The sequence below is a fragment of the Phaethon lepturus genome, unplaced genomic scaffold (assembly GCF_000687285.1).
Source record: "Phaethon lepturus isolate BGI_N335 unplaced genomic scaffold, ASM68728v1 scaffold13067, whole genome shotgun sequence".
NCBI lineage: Eukaryota > Metazoa > Chordata > Aves > Phaethontiformes > Phaethontidae > Phaethon > Phaethon lepturus.
In genome coordinates this window covers 1,940-21,791 of record NW_010552577.1, presented here as the reverse complement: position 1 = coordinate 21,791, position 19,852 = coordinate 1,940, and the positions used below count along the sequence as shown (strand labels likewise).

Genomic DNA, 19,852 nt, shown 5'->3' with positions numbered 1-19,852 from the left:
AAGTATTGCTTGGGCTACAAAGCTCTGAACCCACCAGCTGTAAAAGAAGTGCCTGTGGGTGCATTTCAAGGCAGCATTTAAAATGGGATTAAATGCAGGGGTACAGGACAGTGAAAGACAGGCTGGCAAGGTGCTGGGGTGGCTTGGCCAGGGACACGATGGCATCATGCCAGCTGCTTTTATAAAGTGCTTTTAAACTGCTAAGAGGAGCAGATGAATAAACTTGCTGTAGGGGTGAGGCAGGCAATAAGCAATCTCCTGAGCACTGTGTTTGCTCCTTGCCCTGGCTGCTCCTTCCCAGCAGAGGTGAGTGGCCTCAGACCATGCTGGCAGCATGGGAGAGGGTGGTGGGAAGGGGAGCAGGACCTTGTTGTGTTAGTTCTTGCTCCTGTGGTGGTCAGCTGGGAGCGGGAGGTGCTGGGGAGCTGCAAAGTCTGCACCACTCATCACCTGGAGCAAAATTAGTAGTGGCCTCTGTTAACATTCAGCTGTCACTCAAATGCGGTATCCTGCCTCTACACAGTAGGATTTTGAATCCAAGCAGCCTTGTTTTTGACATGCATGGGTAGATGAGGAAAGCAGAAGTCCTGCTGAGCATCATCCTACAGAGCCGGAGCGGTGCTACCTGTGGTCTCGCTCATCCCATCACGGGCAGTGGGCAGCATCTTTTTTCTTTAAAAAAGGATGAAGCTCCTGAGCTAATAAGTAATTCACTTTTTATTTTTCCTGAGATGTCAGGTTGAAAGGGACTCATTGCAATAAATTCCTGAAGTGCTTCAAGGCTCATTCAGTCACTGAAGCTGCAAGGACAGCCCTGCAGTTTTACAGGTTACCTGCTCAGAGCTTTTCAAACCCTCTAGACCAGAGGACTACAACTATTGGGGCTGCACAGCTGGGATGTTTGTTCCTTAAAGACAAACCTTAGACTGGCAGCTCTGACCATAATGTCTAGGATAGAATAGGCTGTTATTTGAGTTGGAAGGGACCTACAACAATCATATAGCCCGACTGCGTGGCCAATTCAGGGCTGACCAAGTTAAAGCATGTTGTTAAGGGCATTGTCCAAACGCCTCTGAACCACTGACAGGTTTGGGGCATCAACCCCCTCTCTAAGAAGACAGTCCCAGTGTTTGACCACCCTCTCGGTAAAGAAATGCTTCCCAATGTCCAGTCTAAACCTCCCCTGGCACAGCTTCGCACCATTCCCAGGCATCCTGTCACTGGATACCAGGGAGAAGAGCTCAGCACCTCCCTCTCCACTTCCCCTCCTAAGGAAGCTGCAGAGAGCAATGAGGTGCCCCCTTTCTCCAAAGCCTCCATGCTTCCTTTTCTCCAAACTAGACAAGCCCAAAGCCCTTAGCTGCTCCTCACAGGACATTCCTTCTAGCCCTTTTACTTTCCATTCCCAGCTCCACAACCTCCAAGTGTGTGTTCCCTGGGCTGCTTTGAGCACCTAGCCCTGTTTGCTCTGCAGCCAGGTCAAAGGAGAGGTTTGTACTCCTACAGATTTGACTTCTGCTCCATCTACTGCTGTTTTTTGCACCCCAAATGTTGCCAATTAAAGTAAATCCAGTGAATTGAATCTCTCTCTTTTTTAAAGCTCCTGGCTGAGGGTATGTCACTGTACTAGTGAGGGGTGAGGATACAATGTGCACCTTTTAAAAATTACAGGAGATCTGGTTAGGACCTGAAGGTGACACCATGGTGGGATGCCCGGAGAGCAGAACAGCCTTCAGGGTCTTGCTCTTTCTCTTGCTCTAATACAGAACTTGTCTGGTGTCAGAAGAAAGTGGCTCTTCACTACTGCCATATGACAGGAGCCCCATGGCTATGTTTTATTAGTAAATTAAGGAGGATCACAGGACATTTCCACAGGACGTTTTTTGTCCTTTCTAGTTAAATTCTTTTGGTGCAATCGCATGATCAGCTACTGCATTTCAGCCAGACCACTAATAAAACCACAACTGTTTTGCAAGAAAGGAATTTATCTTCCCAATCCCTGGCAATTCCCAAAGCAAACTCAAAGAGCAAAGTTCTTGCTTGGGGCTGATTTGCCCCTGCAGCAGTCTATCCCCATCCCATCTGCTTGGAGCTGCTGAGTTTTAAGGCTCCCAGCAGGACAGAGGAGCTTGCTCTCGACAGACCTTAGAGAGTTCAGTTTCCTGCTGGAAACTGGAAACCGTGGAATTGCCTAAGCTGGTTCTGACAGCAGTTTCTTTGGAAAGTCCCTGCAAGCAGGGAGGGAGCTGAAGTGCTTTCTTAAGATGTCAAGCCTGAAGGTAACCCAGTGAGGTACAGTGGGTGGTGGGAAGACAGGCACCAGCAGGATCTGTGCAGAAAGCAGAAAGAAAACTGCTGAAATAATACCGCATTTAATGCTGACTCTCGATCCTCGTGCACTGAGTGTGAGGCTGGCAGTGGCTCTGCTTGGCATCCTGGCCCGATCCCCTATCCCAGGGGCAGCTCTCCTCCCCGCTGAGCCCATGTGCAGAGCCGGCTGCTCCCTGACCCCTTGTGCCCCACACTTTTCTGAGGCAGCCCTAAGCATCTCACATTGAAGAGGCAGAAAGGCCAAGCTGATCTGATACTTCTCTTCTCCCATATATGTTTCCAGCCTCCCAACTGTTTTCTTCTCATAGGATTTCCTGACCCTGGCATGGTCAACTCCTCAGTAGCCATCAGATCTCCTCCCTTGCCTTGTGCAGGGTCTCCCTGGCAGCAAGGATGCAGAGTTGCTGGGTACAGAGCCACCTCCTCCATGCTCTGAGCCTTCCCTTGGGGCCCCTTGTCCCATCTGGGATCAAACCATGACCAGTCAGCTCCTGCCCATCCTATTCAAACCTGTTTGGATTTTATAGACCTCCATCATATCTCCTAAGGACTGGTTTTCCCCAGATGCATCACCTTCGTATTGACTTCACCAACCTCCCCTGCTTCCCATCATTTATTCATGTGGTTTTCCATGCCAAAAGCTTCTTTCTTTTCCTGTGCCTGCTGTGGTCCCTTGGAGGCCTCTGCTGAGACATTTGGTCAAAAGTGGACCCTTGCGGCAATGTGGAAAGCTATGAAGCCTTCTTGGTCAACCAAAAGCAAGATATTCTTAAGAAAGCAGCAATGTCTGGGGAAAAAAACACAGCCCAATGTGGTTGCCAGAAGCCACAGCTGGAACTAGTCTTGGAGAGACATGTTACTTGCAAATAATCTGAGTGCAGACCAAGAAGTATTTGTAATCAGGTACAAGCTCTTTGCCAGCTAATTACTGGCAGTTACCAGTAGGCTTTCTTGATTTCTCTATAAAAATGACACAGCTTGATAAGAGCTGATCTGCTGCCTGAAGTGATAGAAGTCATGCTCCCATAAACCCAGAGCTCCCAGCTGCCAGGTAGCTTCTCACCCACCTCCAGTTCTGCCTCTTCTGCTGAGCCCGATGGGCAGATACCTGTTTGCTCACCAACAGGGACTCACCAGGCTCCATCTAGCATCATCCTCTCCATAGGCAGATTGACCACATCCACTAACCTGTCATGGACATTGGTGTCTCTAAACTTCACATCCAAGTAAGCACAGTTGTAGGCTGGGGGAGGACCAGGGCAAAATAAAGCTCATGTTGGTTCCAGTCAACAGTGTGTTTTGCAAAAGAACACCTAGTGTCACCTCCTGCCATGATTGTCTTGGGTGTGAAGTCAGGCAAAATAGACAACAGAGCACCAATCTCACCACTACCCCATGCACATCTGGATTTCCTGTCTTTGACCAAACACATCTGGGTCACCACATCCCTCTTACAGACAGCAAGTTCTTTCCAGCTGTTTTTAATTTCTTCATCCCATGGCCCTGGGCTGGTTTCCTGTGTGGACAGCAGAGAAGGGCTTGCTCCGTTGGCTGAAACCAGGACAATGGAGGGAGATCTTTTCATGAGGAGTTACTGCTGGGCTACATTCAAGTCTGCTCCTGCTTACTTATTCAAAGCCTTGTTTGTCCACACCTGACAGCACGCCAAGCTGCTTGCTTCAGTTAGATTCAATGTAGTGTTCCTGCAAGTGATCTTACAGGGCCACATCTTGCTCTGAGCTCCACCTGCATGGGCAACTTTCCTGCCTTGACTGGAAACTTCCCTCTTCTGCCACTGCATTTTCTCATTTCTATCTGGGTCTCTGCAGGAGGTAGAAATAGCCTGCTGTGCCCTGGGTAGCTCAGAAACAACTTTTCTCCTGTTCAGAAGAGACATCTGGCTGAGTTTTTGCTCATGGCAGAGTATGATAACTTCAGGCCATCGCAGCTAATTGGTCCTGCTGCTATGGCTAGTCACATGAAAGTCCGTTCTGCCTTCATCCAATGTCTTTCTAGACAGCCTGGTTTTGCAGATGTGCTACAAAAGCCCCATTCTATATTTAGTCCTGAATTTGAATCTGAGTAAGATATCTGGGTAGAAAACGTGGTAGCTGCATTACCAGCGTGAGGCCCAGCAGTGATGGCAGGAGGGCAGGGGAGGTTACATGCTGTGCTTGCCTGAAGGGAGAGGGTCTGCTAATCAGGACCAGGGTAGGGAGAACTGTTGTGTGCATCACCAGTGTCTAAGCAGCTAAAGATGGTTTTCCCCAAAGTCTCTGGTTAATTTTACTTCTTTTGGGCTGGGGCCATTTCTGGTAGGAGATGGAGTCCTTCATGGCTGTTTTTAGAGCTAGAGTAGAAGCCAAAATTGCTGGCAGGGCAACTTGAGAGGATGGGAGTCTTCCAAATCCTCTTCCCACCTGAAGCCCCAGTAGTCCAACAAGACATGGGGACCCTAAATCCTGGGAGAGGTGATATTCAGGGAGAGTTATGCATGGGGGCAAACACAGGTAATGTGTATGAGAATGGTGTGGGTCAGTCTCCATTAGTGCACGCTCTGTAGAGAAGATATGATCACCTGCAGCAGTGAACAGTGGAGGCAGATTAGCTTGAGCAGGAAACTCTCTGTCATGTCTCACCATAACTCAGGCTATGGCACTGCTGGCTCCAAGGTTTCTCAACCATGGCGCCTGTACCCTTAGTGCTGTGCTCATTTTGGGTGGAAACAGTACAGACAGCTTGGAGACATTTCTTCAAGCCACTGCTGCCATGGCCTGGGTGATTCGAGATGACCCACTGTCATATGGTGGCACTCAAGAGCCGTGTTTGGGAGCTCTCTTGGGCTGTGGGATGTCCCCACAAAGCAGTCCCTATGAGAGGTGCTGTGGCTGCTGCAGATGGATGCGTGCCTTCAAGTACAAGTAGGGGCAGGAAAAGGTAAATTCCTCACTGTGACTCAGTGGTCATCTTCTCCCTACAAAAAACACCCACTTGGCAAGAGAAATTGAGCTAATTAAAGGATTTTTCAAAGAGTTAGGAACCCCACTGGGGAGGGAAAAAGAGGCCAAAGCCAGTGCTGGGGTTCCTGGGTGACCTGGAGTGTTTTGGGAACCTGTGCTTGCTCGGCTCTAACTTACCCCTTTCCTCCAGAGTATTTAGAGGAACCAACCCATCCCCAAATGATTTGCAAATGGCTTTGATCAAGCCATCCCAGGCACTGCTTAGAAATGGCAGAAACTTTCCCAGCTAGACTGGGATTCCTGGTAACCAAGACTTTCCTGGTGGCATTACCTTAATTAGGAATATTGCATAGGTTTTTCTCCTAATCCTACAAGGAACAGCATGTCCCAAGGGTGGCCATAGTGTAGAGAAGCAGGGGACTATGTTTGCTGCTTTTCTTTCTTGTAACCAGACAGAGTGCCAGTATCATAGGACAAATGAGCTGGCATCAAGCGCCTTTGCTAGAAATTGTTTATTTTGTTCCTAAAAATATGAAAAGGCCAAAATGTTCAAGTATGAGCAGCTCAAAGCAGACATCTACTCAGGCTCTGTGGCTAAGGCTGGCATTTTCCAGAGACACTGAGTCCTTTCCCCAGAGAGTACATCGGATGCTCTGCTTGCTCCAAGTTAATACTCCCAAAATGTTAGGGCTGATGGCCTTTATTTGCAGGGCTGCTGGAGACTGAGACTTGGCAATTTTGGAAAAAAAAAAGCAATTTTGCCTCCTGCGTAAGGATTCTTTGTGCTTGATGTTTATCTCAAAGTAAATATACTCCAGCTTTATTTGTGAGTCTTCCCCTTATGACTGTGTGGGGCATGTGCAATGATTGCTGCCAGTTACCTGTATCTAATTTGTAAGTTGCTCACTTAGATAGTCGCATCTCAACCACCGGGTAGTGGATGGTGAACCTGTATGACAGACATAGGCTCACATCTTGGTTGGCAAGGATCACGCAAAACACCACAAGGAAAATCCTGCTGTTGATAGCCAGCCTTACAGAGAGCTCAGCGTCACTGTAGGTAGGGAAGACACTTGGATGACAGTTCAGAGGAGAAGGATTATGACCCCAGCTTTGCTGCCACCCTCCCATGTAATATTGAACCAAGAAAAGTTTAGCTAGACCTCTGTTCCCAAGCTATAAAATAGCGGTTATACTTCTGGACGTAAGGAATGGTGTGAAGATAAAAATCCATTAATAACTTGGTGTCATATGCTGCTGAGGAGCTATACAAATCTCAAAGGAAAGCACTTCAGTTGCAGTGTTGAGGTTCCTCAGCTCACATGTATCTGCCCTGGACCTTTGGTGGGTTGAGTTTCTGCAAACTAAGATTTGCATAAAACCAAGAAAGGGGCAGATTAAAAGTGTAAAATGCTGGTAGATAACATTGGGGCATGCAGTGCTTGCTGCTAGCAAGCAGGTAACATGGCGATTCTTTAGAGGGGAATGTATACCATCAGTGACTGTACACAGAGAACAAAACACAAATCTGCTGGCTGGGTTAACCAGCAACGCTCTTCAAAATTCGATAAAAAAAAATTAAACTTTCAAATGAACAGTCATTGCTAAGCAAGGGAAAGGAAAGCCAGTAGAGATTCTGGCATGTTTAATAATGAAACCCATAATAAGACATAAGAGAAAAAGATTTAGAGAAGCAACATAGAGAGTGCATAAAAAAACCACCAACAGAAGTTTTCACACATATCTGAAGTAGGAACTTGGTGGGGGTATGGAGGCCAATAAATATCTGGCATAAATGTAAGAAAGAAGGGCAACCAAAGCAGAGCAGTGTAAAAAGGCTGAATGGTTTATTGGTTCAGGTGCTCACTTCAGACATGGTCAGGGAGGTCCTCACATGGCAGTCAGTCTCTGCAGTCTGAAGAGTGTTATCAAACAAAATTGTCAACAGAGGAAGTTTTAGGGAAAAAAAAGACAAATAATCTGTAGCAAATGACCAACCCAAGTGGCATTCACACTGAGTTACAGGAAACTAAAGACAATATTTTTTAAACTTCTAAGGAGTATGTAACTCTTCCTTCAAGCAATCTCAGCACCAAAGGATGGTGTTACAGCAATTATGTCCCTCTTAAGAGGGATTTTTGCACAGCCTGGGGAAACACAGGTCACTAGGTTTGATTTCAGCATCAGGTAAGTCAGTAGAAACAAAGAACAGCACTTGCAGACAGAGAGATAACTACAAGAAAAGTCAGTACAGCTTCTGTAGTGGGAATGCCTGACATCCATGAACGGCATCAATGAACACATAAATGTGGTAAGCTGATCTAGACTTTGTGCTTGTGTTTGCAAAAGGCTTTTGATAAGATTCTTCCACCAAGGCCCTTAAGAAACTCCACTGTCATGGAGTAAGAGAGAGACTTAGCTCACAGGCTGGAACAAAGAACAAAGAGGTCGAATAAGTTCACAATGATCACAGCAGATTGAAGGTATCAGCAGGTGCTGACAAAGATCAAAAGGGGTGAACAATGAAGTAATTAAGTTTGCTGATGCCACAAAATTATTAAGAATAATTAAAACCAAAGCTGACTCTGTGGAGCTGCAGAAGGAACTCATGATACTGACTAAGCAACAAAATGATTTTTGAACTTCGGAGTTGAAAAATACAATGTAGTACACATGGGCAAAACCATTTTAACCATAAATACCCAGTCATGGTCTCTTAACTAATTCATACATTTTAGGAAGGAGGCACTGATGTCGTTGCTGTCTTGAGTGAGCTCTTTACTTCTCTGATTCTTACCCTCTTCCCCCATTAGTAAGTGCTAATGCCCAGTGGTGGAGACAGGACATGGGTCTCAGCAGATATTTTATCTGACCCGGTACAGATCTCATGTTCCCCTATTACATTTTTATGCAGCTCTCAAATCATTACTTTGGAAATGGGTTTCTCCCAGTTAAGATGAAGAAAAGAGGTGAGAATCCTTGGATTCCAGGTCCTAGGAAAAAACATGGGGGGGGATTGTATTCATCCCTTTGGATTTTCTAAAGATTATGGGAGATTTTATATGAGACATTTCTCCTGCCTTTGGAAGTGGGCAGAAACTCAAGTCCAAGGTGCATTAAACATCTTCCCTCCATCCAGCCCTCAATAAGAGGTAAAGAGGACAGGACTCATAGGCTGTCCACAGATTCCCCAGAAATTTAATTTCCATTTAGGCACATGGGCTTGGCAGGAATTGCCTGGATCGGTGGCTGTCACAGGTCCACGAAACTGAATATCCGAATATCCCAGTGCAGGCACATCCACCTTCATCTCGGAGCCGGCACCGGAGCCGTACTGTGGTTTCTGGCTTCCTCTTCTCATGCATTCAGGCTGAGCAGAAAGCCCCGAGATGTTTCTGATTTAACAGCCGCCAGGCACTATTAATCTACCAGACCCCTAGAATTTCCTGAGAGAAAACATAAGAGGTCTTTTAAGCTATTGTTCATATGCTTGGTATTGTGTACAGGCTTCTGTTTACACTGTCATTAGTTTTTTCAGGTACTGAGCCAAATACTTGCTGCCAGGGAAAAGTATTGTTCTTTGCTTTGCAAGGGGAAACTGTGCAGAAACAGTTGTTTAGATAACATCAGTGTTCTTGTCTAACATCACTTTTCAGTCTCTCCTTACCCTTTATGCTCAATACTGTAGGCTGATGGGGCTCTTATTACTCTGACTCCTGGGGAAAAGAGATAAAAAAGTCACTGCAAAACCTGGGAGTTACTATGTGTTAATTGTAACTGAAATTAAAAGATTTCTCATAATGTGCAGAAACTTTAAACTTTCATTCCTATCCTTCTGTCTCAGGCATAAAATACACAGCAGAAGGCACACGCGTGTCGTGTCAGCAACAGATGGTTTAGCATTTAACATTTTGCTCAGGATGTTCACAGGCCACACCTGATGACTTTGTACTGAAAGTGGGGGCATTTGTCCAGCTAACAGGATGATATCCATCCCGAGGTATCACAGATGTTGGGACCCGTTGCTGGTAAAAGCAACAAGCAATTGCATAAAGTGCTTCAAACTGGGTGTCTGTTGTGGGGCGGCTGTAATGTCTCTCTCTTACAGAAAGACCCTTAGAAATGGTACCATCCTGCCTGGGGAGCACAGACCAATGTCAGGTGTGCTGAATCCAAGTTTATTTCAATACTTACATGAGCTGTGTCAGCCGAGTACTTCCAGACTTCTGATGGGGTATGGTTTTATCCCAGTGTTGCTGTAATATCACCAGAAGCCACTTAACAGAAACAGTAGCCCAAGGTGGCCTAAGTGGTCCCAGATGCATAGCACCTGGGGAATTCAGGGGTTTCAATTGCTTTTTTATAAGAACAACCTGATCCAAATAGGGGCAAAAAACCCCCAAACCATCCCATTATTTTGGAGGGATAGAAGGATGGATACCTATTTAAAGCTATAACCAGTTGAAATGCTAAATTAAATATATATGTCGGCAGATATTTCATAACAGTACAACTTTTCAAAGATGGTGAATTTTTCCCCATTAGTTACATGGGTTACATATGTTGTCGTTATGTTTCTCTAGTATTGCTCCTGGCTATTTGCACACCCCATGTCTTAAAGAAATGCCATTCTGGGGAATTAGGAAGCTGGAGGAACTGTTTATCTAGGCATGCCCATCCAGGAAAAGACTGGTGGGTTACATCTCCCCTTCTCCAGGGCATTTACAATGTCTGGTGCTCAGAAGATGTGTTTGCCTCAGACATGCGCAATACTAAACCATGCTGTGATTGTACCGCAGTAGCAGAGGGACAAGGCTTCCTCATAAGGAACACCCGGCTGGAAAAGTGCATTTCTGTCTGCCACCATGAGACCAACGGCATCAGCCTGACCGACTGCAAGGTGCACTCCCGGCAGCAGCAGTGGAGCTGGGACCGCACCACCAGGACCATCGTCAGCCTTCAAAGGAAGCAGTGCTTGTCAGCCCACAAGACGCGGGAGTACGCCCTGGTCAAGTTGGAGCCCTGTGGAGACTGGGAACGCCAAGCATGGTCCTGCAGCAAGAAGGGACATTTGACTCTGCAGGGCTTGGGCTTCCACCTCAGCACCAAGGAAGGAGGCCACAAGGTCTTTGTCTCAAGGGAGAAGGACAAATTCAGCAGGTGGAAGACTTTAGCAGATGAAACCATCTGTGCTGCTGCCCAAACAGCAGCTCCAAGGCCCAGCAAACCAATGCCACAGGCTGTAGACACACATGTGTGGATCTATGAAAGTAAGATGACGTAGATTTATCATCAGATAACATCTAACCTTACCTGTCATCCAAGCCACCTAACACCAGGCTTACAACCATCATTCTAACTCATGTTCACTTCGGCCCCATCTGGAGAGATACTAAATGGCTCTAAGTCAGCCCAGGTACTTGGTACCAGCAGTTTCCAGTAGCTGCTGTTCAGCATTTTCCAGAAAGCACACAACACCTTACAGGATCAGGTCTCTAAACCCCAGCTGCATTTCTGATGACGGGGAAAAGTCAAGTATTTTGGAAAGTATATCTGAATCAGTGCCCAGAGCTAAGAATAGTTGGAATTGCTTGAGCCTCCCAAGTCCAAAATAACCAAGGATGTCCCATAAAGTCAGGTGCTTAAGACGTTGAAGGGGCTTTTTGTACTTTGGGATGTCATTTTTGGTAACAAGAAAACTGGAGGCAGCTGAAAACTTCTTTTAAACTTTTATGAATTATTGAGAAAGAGCTATATTTGAAATGAGAAACTGTTGCTTCAATTTCTAATCAACACGTTACAGTTATCTCCTACCAGACCCCAACAGTCCACCTATCACTAATGAAACCACTGTTCTAACCGTGCTCTCATGATCCTCAAAAGTGAACCTTGCTCCTGGTGCCTGACGTAACCATAAAGAGGCAAGTGAACACAGCAAGTAGTAGAAGGTAGTTAAAACGCTGCCCTTTCTTTGCATTAAGAAAACCTAGAACATGACATAAAAAATTATTAAAAATCTGTTTTATATTATAATTTTCATGGCCTTGGCCTCTGCTAAAAAGAATCTAGTCTCTGCCTTCATGAGTGCTCACTATCCTCTGCCTAGACTGGACACAAAAAGAGCATAAACCCTGGTCCTGTAATAGTTTTAGGTGTTGTACACAAGACTAACAGACATCAGACATGGTCATTGCACCAAGATGTGACTGTCATCATTTGTCAGATGGCCTGTGAAGCCCACTGCCGACTACTGATAATTTGTGGTCCAGTCTGATTCCCCTTTAATTTATTCCCTTATGCAAAGGAAGGTGGTTTCAGCACTTGTACAGTTGTGTGCAGAACTGAGACCTGAAAATCACGGTCAGTTCCTCTCCCCATCCTCCCCTCCTCTCCCTTCTCCCACTGCAGGGACCAGAAGAGAGCTGGCACTTATAATGACTTGCAGATAAGATGGCCCTTTTACTGAGGTTTTTAATTAGCCAACTAGAGTGTTAACATGTCATTATCACAGACCAGTAGTCACAAGTGTTAGTGTTTATTTAACATTAAGGTAAATACAGCCAATACAAATTAGAGACTGTAATAAGCTAGTTAAATATAGGCTAGGAAATGCGTGGAACATTTAAAATACGGGAAAAAGGCATGTGAAAAGGGCATTTGCATTCCCCAAGGCAATGTTCCTGGCAGCCCAGGGCTGCCTGGGAGCCAGGCTCCCCAAATAAGGCTGCGAGGGTAAACGCAGAGCAGGCTTTGAATCAGGTTGTGTCAGTTAGTGTCTTGTGTAAACTGATAATTTTCCTATCAACCCCATGGTTCAGAGTCTACTGGAGGGAACCTCTGACTACTCAGTAATAACATGAGTCCTGTTGTGTTTTTTTAGGCCTTTCTTATTGAAATGTCAGTTGACCATTGACAGACAACTTTTACTTTGGCGGGTTATTTGCTCAATAAATTACACCTGTGTACCTGTGGATGCTCATGCCACAGCAAGGTATGAGGTTGGGATAAGATGCAGGGAACCCTACAGATATGAGTTTCTTGATCTTGCCACATTCATCCGTGCAGAAGGTGGGTGACTATTGCTGCCACAAGATTTCTCACAGCCTCCCCTCTAGCAGTAGTTTCTACCCCACACACCCTACTTCTGCAGTAAGACTGGCAAGGCAAAGGATGCCATTGAACCTTGCAAGGAGTATGGACTATTCACCACCATTTTGATCCCATTTCTTCATCTGCTGTGTTGGTAATACCTGTGATGTTTCCACTTGTCTCTTCCTCACACCTCGTCCTTTAACAGCTGGTGTCACACTCATACTTTTTAGACCAATGACCTTATTTACTACCAGAAAACAAGCTCTGATTTGGCAGTGGATTCAGTCTTGAGAGGTTCATTTCATCTTTGAAATATGTGAGAATCACAGGCCCCTGATGCACAGGAGGAGGTGATTGCTATTGCACCATGTCCTGTTTCCCTTGCAGGCTAGAGGACTAACGTGGCAGGGCTGGGCTCTCTTCCCTTGCCAGGCACTGATATATCCATGTTTCTGCACAAAAAGTAAATTATAATCACACATATCTGCTTTATTCCCTTTCAAGCTAAAACCATTGATTCATCAAAGATCGATGCCATGGACAGAGACTCTTCTGTGGGTTTGACTGACCCACCTCTGACTAACAGATTTAACAGCACAGTGTCTCCAGTGAAGACCAAACAGGCATACGTCCCAGCAAACGAGGGTGAGCACTTTTCTTTTTTGAATGCATATGTGAGAACAGCAGAAAGGAAAGTGTGGGCAGCATCTAGAGATTACTGAGTATTTTCAGTGCTGGTAAGTACCTGAGTACTTCTGAAGAACTTCCATGTGTACCACTGAGTGGTTCAAGGCTTAGCTCTCACACGACATGTTGAGATGTTTGCCTTGGCAAGGGGTTCAGTGATATGGTCATAGTCTTAACCTGGAGGCACAGTCATCAGATGTTCTAGGAGCAAAAATATCTGTGGCTGGGGAATGCTGAGGAACGAGAAAGTTCCCTTTTCCCTTCTGGCTCCATACTAAGGGGCTACACAGTTACAGTGTGGCCCCAGGAGGAAGTTGGAGCTTCCTCCACCCCAACAGTGGAAGCTGCTAACCCGAGTCTCTCTGCTTCTTTGCCCAGGTGTGTCCCACAATCACTCTAAAAAGCACCACGGAAATCGAGGGAAAAATGCTGGGGCCAGGCTTGCAGGTAGGTCCAGCTATCAGCCAGAGGAGGAAGAGACCAGGTAGGTTTGTCAGTGCCCCTGACCTTCCCATCCATACAGAGTTACATTCCCCTTTATGCTCATTAGGGAACAAGGGCACCAAACTGCCTGTCAGAAAAACTCCTTTTAAAGATTAAACAAATCTCTCCAGGCCTGGAGCACAAAAAGTAAGTGAAAACATGCAAATGCTTTGTCCCAGCTCACCAGGAGAAATCGATGCCCACTAGCACTGGTGCCTTCCCCCAGCCCTTATTTCATACCAAGGAGCTGCAGCACAGAGAAGCATGAATAGTAATGGTCTTCCTAGCAAGGAAAAAAAACCTTTTTGTGGCCAAAAAGGGAGGGATGCTGTGCAGTGTAAAGCAGCTGTAAGGTGTTGATCTCATGGACAAAGCACTTTTCCTGTTATCTGCTAGTCTTCAGGAACATTACAGGTGTTTTTTGTGGCAATCATGGCTATTGCATAGGAACGGGGATAGGAACAGCAAAACATGAATGTTTTCTATTATATCCTTTCAGGCACCAACTGGAAGACGGCTATGCTGGTCCTCAGCCCCTTGGCATTCATATTGGGATTAATAATACTGACACTCAATCTTCATTACAACAAGTAAGTGAGATTAAGCTTCATTCCGCTTGCCACTTCCCTGTCTAGTATTTCAAAAGTCTTGATTTTGGCACCCTTCCCAATCCCACACCTGAATCATCCAGCTCTGAGCAGATGGCTCTCTTCACCCATGATGTCACCCCTGATGATTTTTTCTCTTTGCAACCCTGTTTCTCCCTCCCACTCACTATCCCACCCAAATCCAGCCACCAATGTTGGCTCCTTTTCCCCTACACATGTCACACCATCCCTGAAGGTTTAGGAAATTTGGACACTGATTGCTGATCCAGTTCACATGGAGAAGCAACCAAGAGACAGGCAGATGCAGTTACATACCTTCTTCTCTCATCTCCTAGGAAGAAGAAAATCCTCTCTGCTCTGAAAAGCTCCCCAGCCAACAGCAGCAGAGCTGACTTACGGGAGCCGTCTCCCTTACGAAGAGGGCCCCAGCCGTACCTTCCACCATCTCGCTCCCCATCTTTGAGGCATGGAGAGATCCTCATTGAGTGGAAAGATGGGACTGTCACTCCCCTTTTTGCTAATGCCAATTATCAAATGGACTAGGTCCAAAATAATGGAGCTGTTGTTCCATGCTGTGTCATTCTTCCCACCAGGAAGAGTGCCACCATAGCCAGTCTTCTCCCTGGCCTTGCTGTTTTGACAGGGAGATGTAAGCGCTGTTTGGTTTTTTTTTTGAACACTTGAGAGCAATCTCCTTGCACAGCACGAGGTTGAAGCAAGCAGAGCAGATTGTTTGGTTTGTATAGGCACACGCTGCTTAGCTCTTCCAGAGCTGATTTAACCCGTAACAAAACCCAGACTTAGCTAAATGAAGCTGAGACTCTTGCCAGCTGCAACTGTCTATTGCCCTTAAATTCTAGAGTTACGGAGCATGTGAGAAAGTAAATCCTTGTAGGCAAGGTGTAAGGTGAAAAACAGAAGTCCCGGTGATCCTTAAATCCTTTTTAAGATAAAAATACCTGCCAACAGACACAGAAGGTTGTCAGTTACTTTGTCAATGTGAGAATATAATAAGCACTGCCTTCAGGACTCAAATTAAAGATTCTCCTCCAGATATCTGCCAAAATACTCCCCCCACTAAGTTATCAATTAAGTAACAGTAAGTCACTTTTCTGACTTAAAAGGTAGCACTCCATCGTCTCCTCTGCATCACTGCAACAGTCCTGCTGAGAGAGTATGTCTCTCACAAAATATTTCCATATTTAGGATGTATTTGACCTTATTATAACACACATCCTCTTTCTTCAATGTAGAATGACAAGTACTGTTGTACTTGTCACATACAAGGTGACGCTTGTCAGGGATATTACATTAACCAGCCATTTTATACCAGCTTCAGTCTCTGATTTCCTATAGTCATATGGCATAGTGAATGAACAGATATACTGCTCCCATCTAGAGCAGTAATGTAGGGTTTTTTTCTAGAAAGGAGTAAGACTGTTTTCAGCCGTCACACTTCTTGTATGAGCCTAACTACCTGTGATCCATCACACTCAATCCTGATCTTTTCTCAGTGAAACTTGCAATGTCTTAGTGTTTTCTGAGTATTCATGAATTTTTACTTTCCTTCTCCCTGATCTTGTGATGCTGTAAACCATAATCACAGCTATAGATCAGGAATTATTTGGAGAAAGAAATACTAACACCAAGAAATTACAAGTATGAGCTGCATCAGTGTATTTGTTCAGCAGTGCAAAGGATACCATATACTAACCTGTCTCTTACTCAGACTTAAACAACACTTTTCACTTTACCTAAATTAACTTTTTGTGCCATTTCAGTGGAGCTTGGACTCTCTAGAGTTGGATTCTATCTAACGTAAGGCAGAAGGTCTCCAGGGAATTCAACTCTCTGAATTTTATGGTTTTTTAGAGTTGTATTTTTCAACATAGAAACATATTTCTTAACATATTTTTCAAACATTTTCAACATAGATCCACAACCTGGTAAAAAGTTAGCTACCACAACATATTATTATGACCAAAAGAAAGAAAATACACACCTTATTGGTTCAGGGCATAAAAATCATAGAGGTTGTAAATAAATGTCTTCCAGGCAGATTATTCCATAATTATTAACTGGTGGGTTTCCTACACACTCCTTGGGAAAGTATTTTACTAGTAGACATGGGCAGAGGAAGAACTCTTTCTTCACCGGTGAGCAGTGAACACAAATACCATAGTTAGAATTAAATTCTGACTTCCCAATATTTCCACTTCAAAATAAATCCAAAGACTTTTGAGTCAAGTTTCCAAATGTGTAAGCATCATTTTACACACAAAATTTGTGGGAATACATTCTGCACATAAATCATTCAAAATGCACACGCAGTGCCTCACCAATTATCACAGTTACATCCTTTATACCTTTTTCTACTACCTTTGAAATTTTGTCCAAGGACCACATTGCCTTACAGTGCACACAACTTGTTACCTTCCAAAACCTTGACACATTTTGGGAACACTATGTATGCAGTGCCATTAAAATGCAAATGCTTACTTGGAGTTCAGCTAATGTTGTGCTTTCCAAAGCAGCAAGGGCTTACGTTCATTACTGAATGGACAAAACAGATGACTTGTTACTGACTCTATAATTCATACTGAATATGCTAATCTTGGTTATAAACATGAAGGCAGTAACACCATTGTTTACATAGCACTGATTAAATGGTAGCTCAAACAATAATGAAAAAATAAGACTGTGAAGCAGCACAGGCTTTTAACTATTTTTCTCCCCTCTCTTTTACTGGTTGTTCTCTTCTAGTTATTTCTCACTGGTTTACCTACATTAGATGCTAGAGACCAAGTTTGCCAAGGTATGGACAGAGGAGCTGAAGGTGTGAGTTTTCATCACGAGAGGTCTTAAAAACCATGTTAGCCAAATACCCATCAGGAAAGACTCCAAAATAGCAGATTCCGCCTTGGGGCTAGACCAGTTGACAGTGGGAGACATCTTCCATCCTCTGCTCCTAAAGCTACCTGAGAAATGCTCAGAGCAATTGCACAACCTGTGTGCTTGTTCACTCTCTTCCATCACCTGAATGCAATGCTTTTAAACAGTGTTCATAATCAAAATAAAACTTGACTGTAAAGTGGTGGAAGCACTGAAATTATTTGTGTGTGTGTATATATATTAAAAGCCCCTTATAGTGCATCCTTTTTTATGTGTGTGTGTGTATATATATATACAGGATACAAAAAAGGATGCACTATAAGGGAGCTTTTAGAAATCACTCTACAGGAATATAACAGAATGATGAGCAAGACACCACTGTCACAGTGGTACTAACATTATTAACATATGGTGCACCAAAGGATGAGTGCCACGTAACTGGAGACTAACACAGTACTAAACTGCTGCCCCTGTTTCTCAGTCCAGTTATGCTGCATCTCTGGTACCAATCACAGGTCTTCTCCAGGGATGATGTGATGCTGATGACCCTCTTTTCACTCCTGCAGCGAGGAGAAAGACAACGTGGAAGTAGAACCCACTTTCTCATGCACTGATTTGCTTTGCAAGGTCCAAGTGCCTAAGCAGCAAAGGCTAGAGGAGACCTAGGGAAGAAGCGACACTTATTGTCCCCCAAAGTTCCTTGGGACTCAGAAAACCTCATTCATCACCTAAAAATTTTAATAATACTGTGATGTTTTTTGGTACTTATGTTCCAAAACATCCAAAAGACTATGAACCATTATTATGACCTGAACATGCATACAGAGTGCTGACAACCTCAGCTCCCACCGATGTCAATGACAAAAGAGAGGCCACAAGAAAGCTGATGCAGGTGAGCTCATGAGTACCACCGCAGGCTACCGCAATCATCGGCACGAGTATCCACAGCACAGCACTGGCAGTGCACATGGCCCTACTGCCCACACATGGGTGCAGGCTGCAGCCACAGAAACACAGATGCTATCAAATGGACAGAAGATTGCACATTAGCTTAGATATTCTGTGTGGAAAATGATATATTGGGCAGACAGATTTCCCTTTCCCAACCCCCTGAATAATGATAGCCAAGGTGTCTGTTAAAAAGCAAAAAATGAAAAGAAAGATGCAGAAGAAGAACTTCAAGTTTATCATTTACATGCTGTACATCAACAGTTTACTAAGACTCTTTGGATGAAAAATGTTTTCATAACATTACATTAGTGATGTACATAAATTCATGATATAAACAAACAAGACCTGAAATGGTTTGACAAGTTATCACAGCATATTAGTGGAGGAGTTGGGAACAGAACTACTGCTTCCCCATTTGAAATGCAAGGTGCAACTTCTGCATTAAACATTTTGTCATTAAAAATCTCCGTATACTCATTTTCTCAACTCTGTAGTTCTACATCAGAAAGTCGAGGAATAAAGTGTTTGATTTTTCAGAAAGACCTCTCATTGTTCAGCACTTCAAGGAGGGGCAAGGGGAAGGAAAAAGAAAAGGAGACAGGGACAGAGGAAGTCTTTGGTAGCTCTGGGTTTCAGATCAGACATCTCTGGCTCACGGTTCAATCAGACCACGCTTTTTTGTATTAGGTAGGGGAGACAAAAGCACTAGCTCTTTAAAAGCTCTTTACTGAATTTGTATAGATTTAAAAAAGACAGCTACATTTCTGCAGCCATATAGTTCTTCTCCTGGTTAAAAAAACAAAAAAAAGCAGGCTATGCTTCTTCAAAAATTCCCCTTACGCTTCACAAAAGCATTTATTCTTTGGAGCAGAGAAATTGATGTACTTCTTTCAGTGTTGCTTGCATGTCCTCATATTCTGCAAATTTGCAAGCATCCTCCAGCTTCAGCCATTGGAAAGCTTGGTGCTCCTCTGAGAGCTTGATTTCGGTGTTACAGTCCTTCATTTCTGCCAGCCAGTAAATGACGGTCTTCGGTTTGCCACGGACAGGATAGTGCAGTTCTTTTTTGTACCCCTCTATGAGGGTGAGCTGACTGGCCTGAAGACCAGCCTCTTCTTGTGTTTCCCGGAAGGCTGTCTGCAGGTCATCCTCTCCTGGATCCACATGGCCTGTCAAGAAGGTCAAAAAGTAAGTCTCTGAGAAGGAAACTCAGGTTTTGTTTATTCAATTGACAATTAGGAAACACTGGGAGGCACAGATAAGACTACACTGTAGATGATACAGAATCAAACGGAAATCGGACAACAGAGATTGTTTTTCCAAGTGTCATGTCTTGATTCATCTTTGTCTCATGGCTTTAGGATCGTTGTTTATACCACACCTTCTGAAAATCCCAGTGGCCTGTCAGCACTAGACCTCTTTTCCTCCCAGTGCTCCTCTCCTCTTCTGCAGCACTCTGCACCCATAACCACAGAATGGTTTGGGTTAGAAGGGACCTCCAAAGATCATCTGGTCCAACCCTCCTACAATAAGCAGGGAGATCTTCAACTAGATCACATTGCTCAGAGACCCATCCAACCTGACCTGGAATGTTTCCAGGGATGTTCCACATTAGATCATACGGACATGACTCATGAATGCTTCCCCTTTATCCAGTTAAGAGGGGAGACAGCTCATCTGCAAGAGTCTTCGTCCTCTCCCACCCCTTTCCTCCCACAGAAGCTTAAGGCTCAATTCTGCAGAACTCTTACTCATGCCAACAGCCCAGAAACAATGGGACCAGGCACCAACAAATGCCGTTTAAAAGGTAGGTTTCAGTTAGGCAGTTAGGGGTATTTTTGTCTCTCT

At 44.6% G+C, this 19,852-nt stretch overlaps 1 protein-coding gene across 1 annotated transcript; it reads right to left on the bottom strand.

The window, feature by feature from the left end:
• Nucleotides 1-18,859: 18,859 nt before the first annotated feature.
• NUDT2 (nudix (nucleoside diphosphate linked moiety X)-type motif 2) lies at nucleotides 18,860-19,173 on the bottom strand (the record flags this gene model as incomplete). The annotated part of the gene is made up of 1 exon (XM_010291258.1): nucleotides 18,860-19,173. A coding segment is annotated over one exon (314 nt), but the record flags the coding sequence as incomplete, so codon positions are not given.
• Nucleotides 19,174-19,852: the final 679 nt, after the last annotated feature.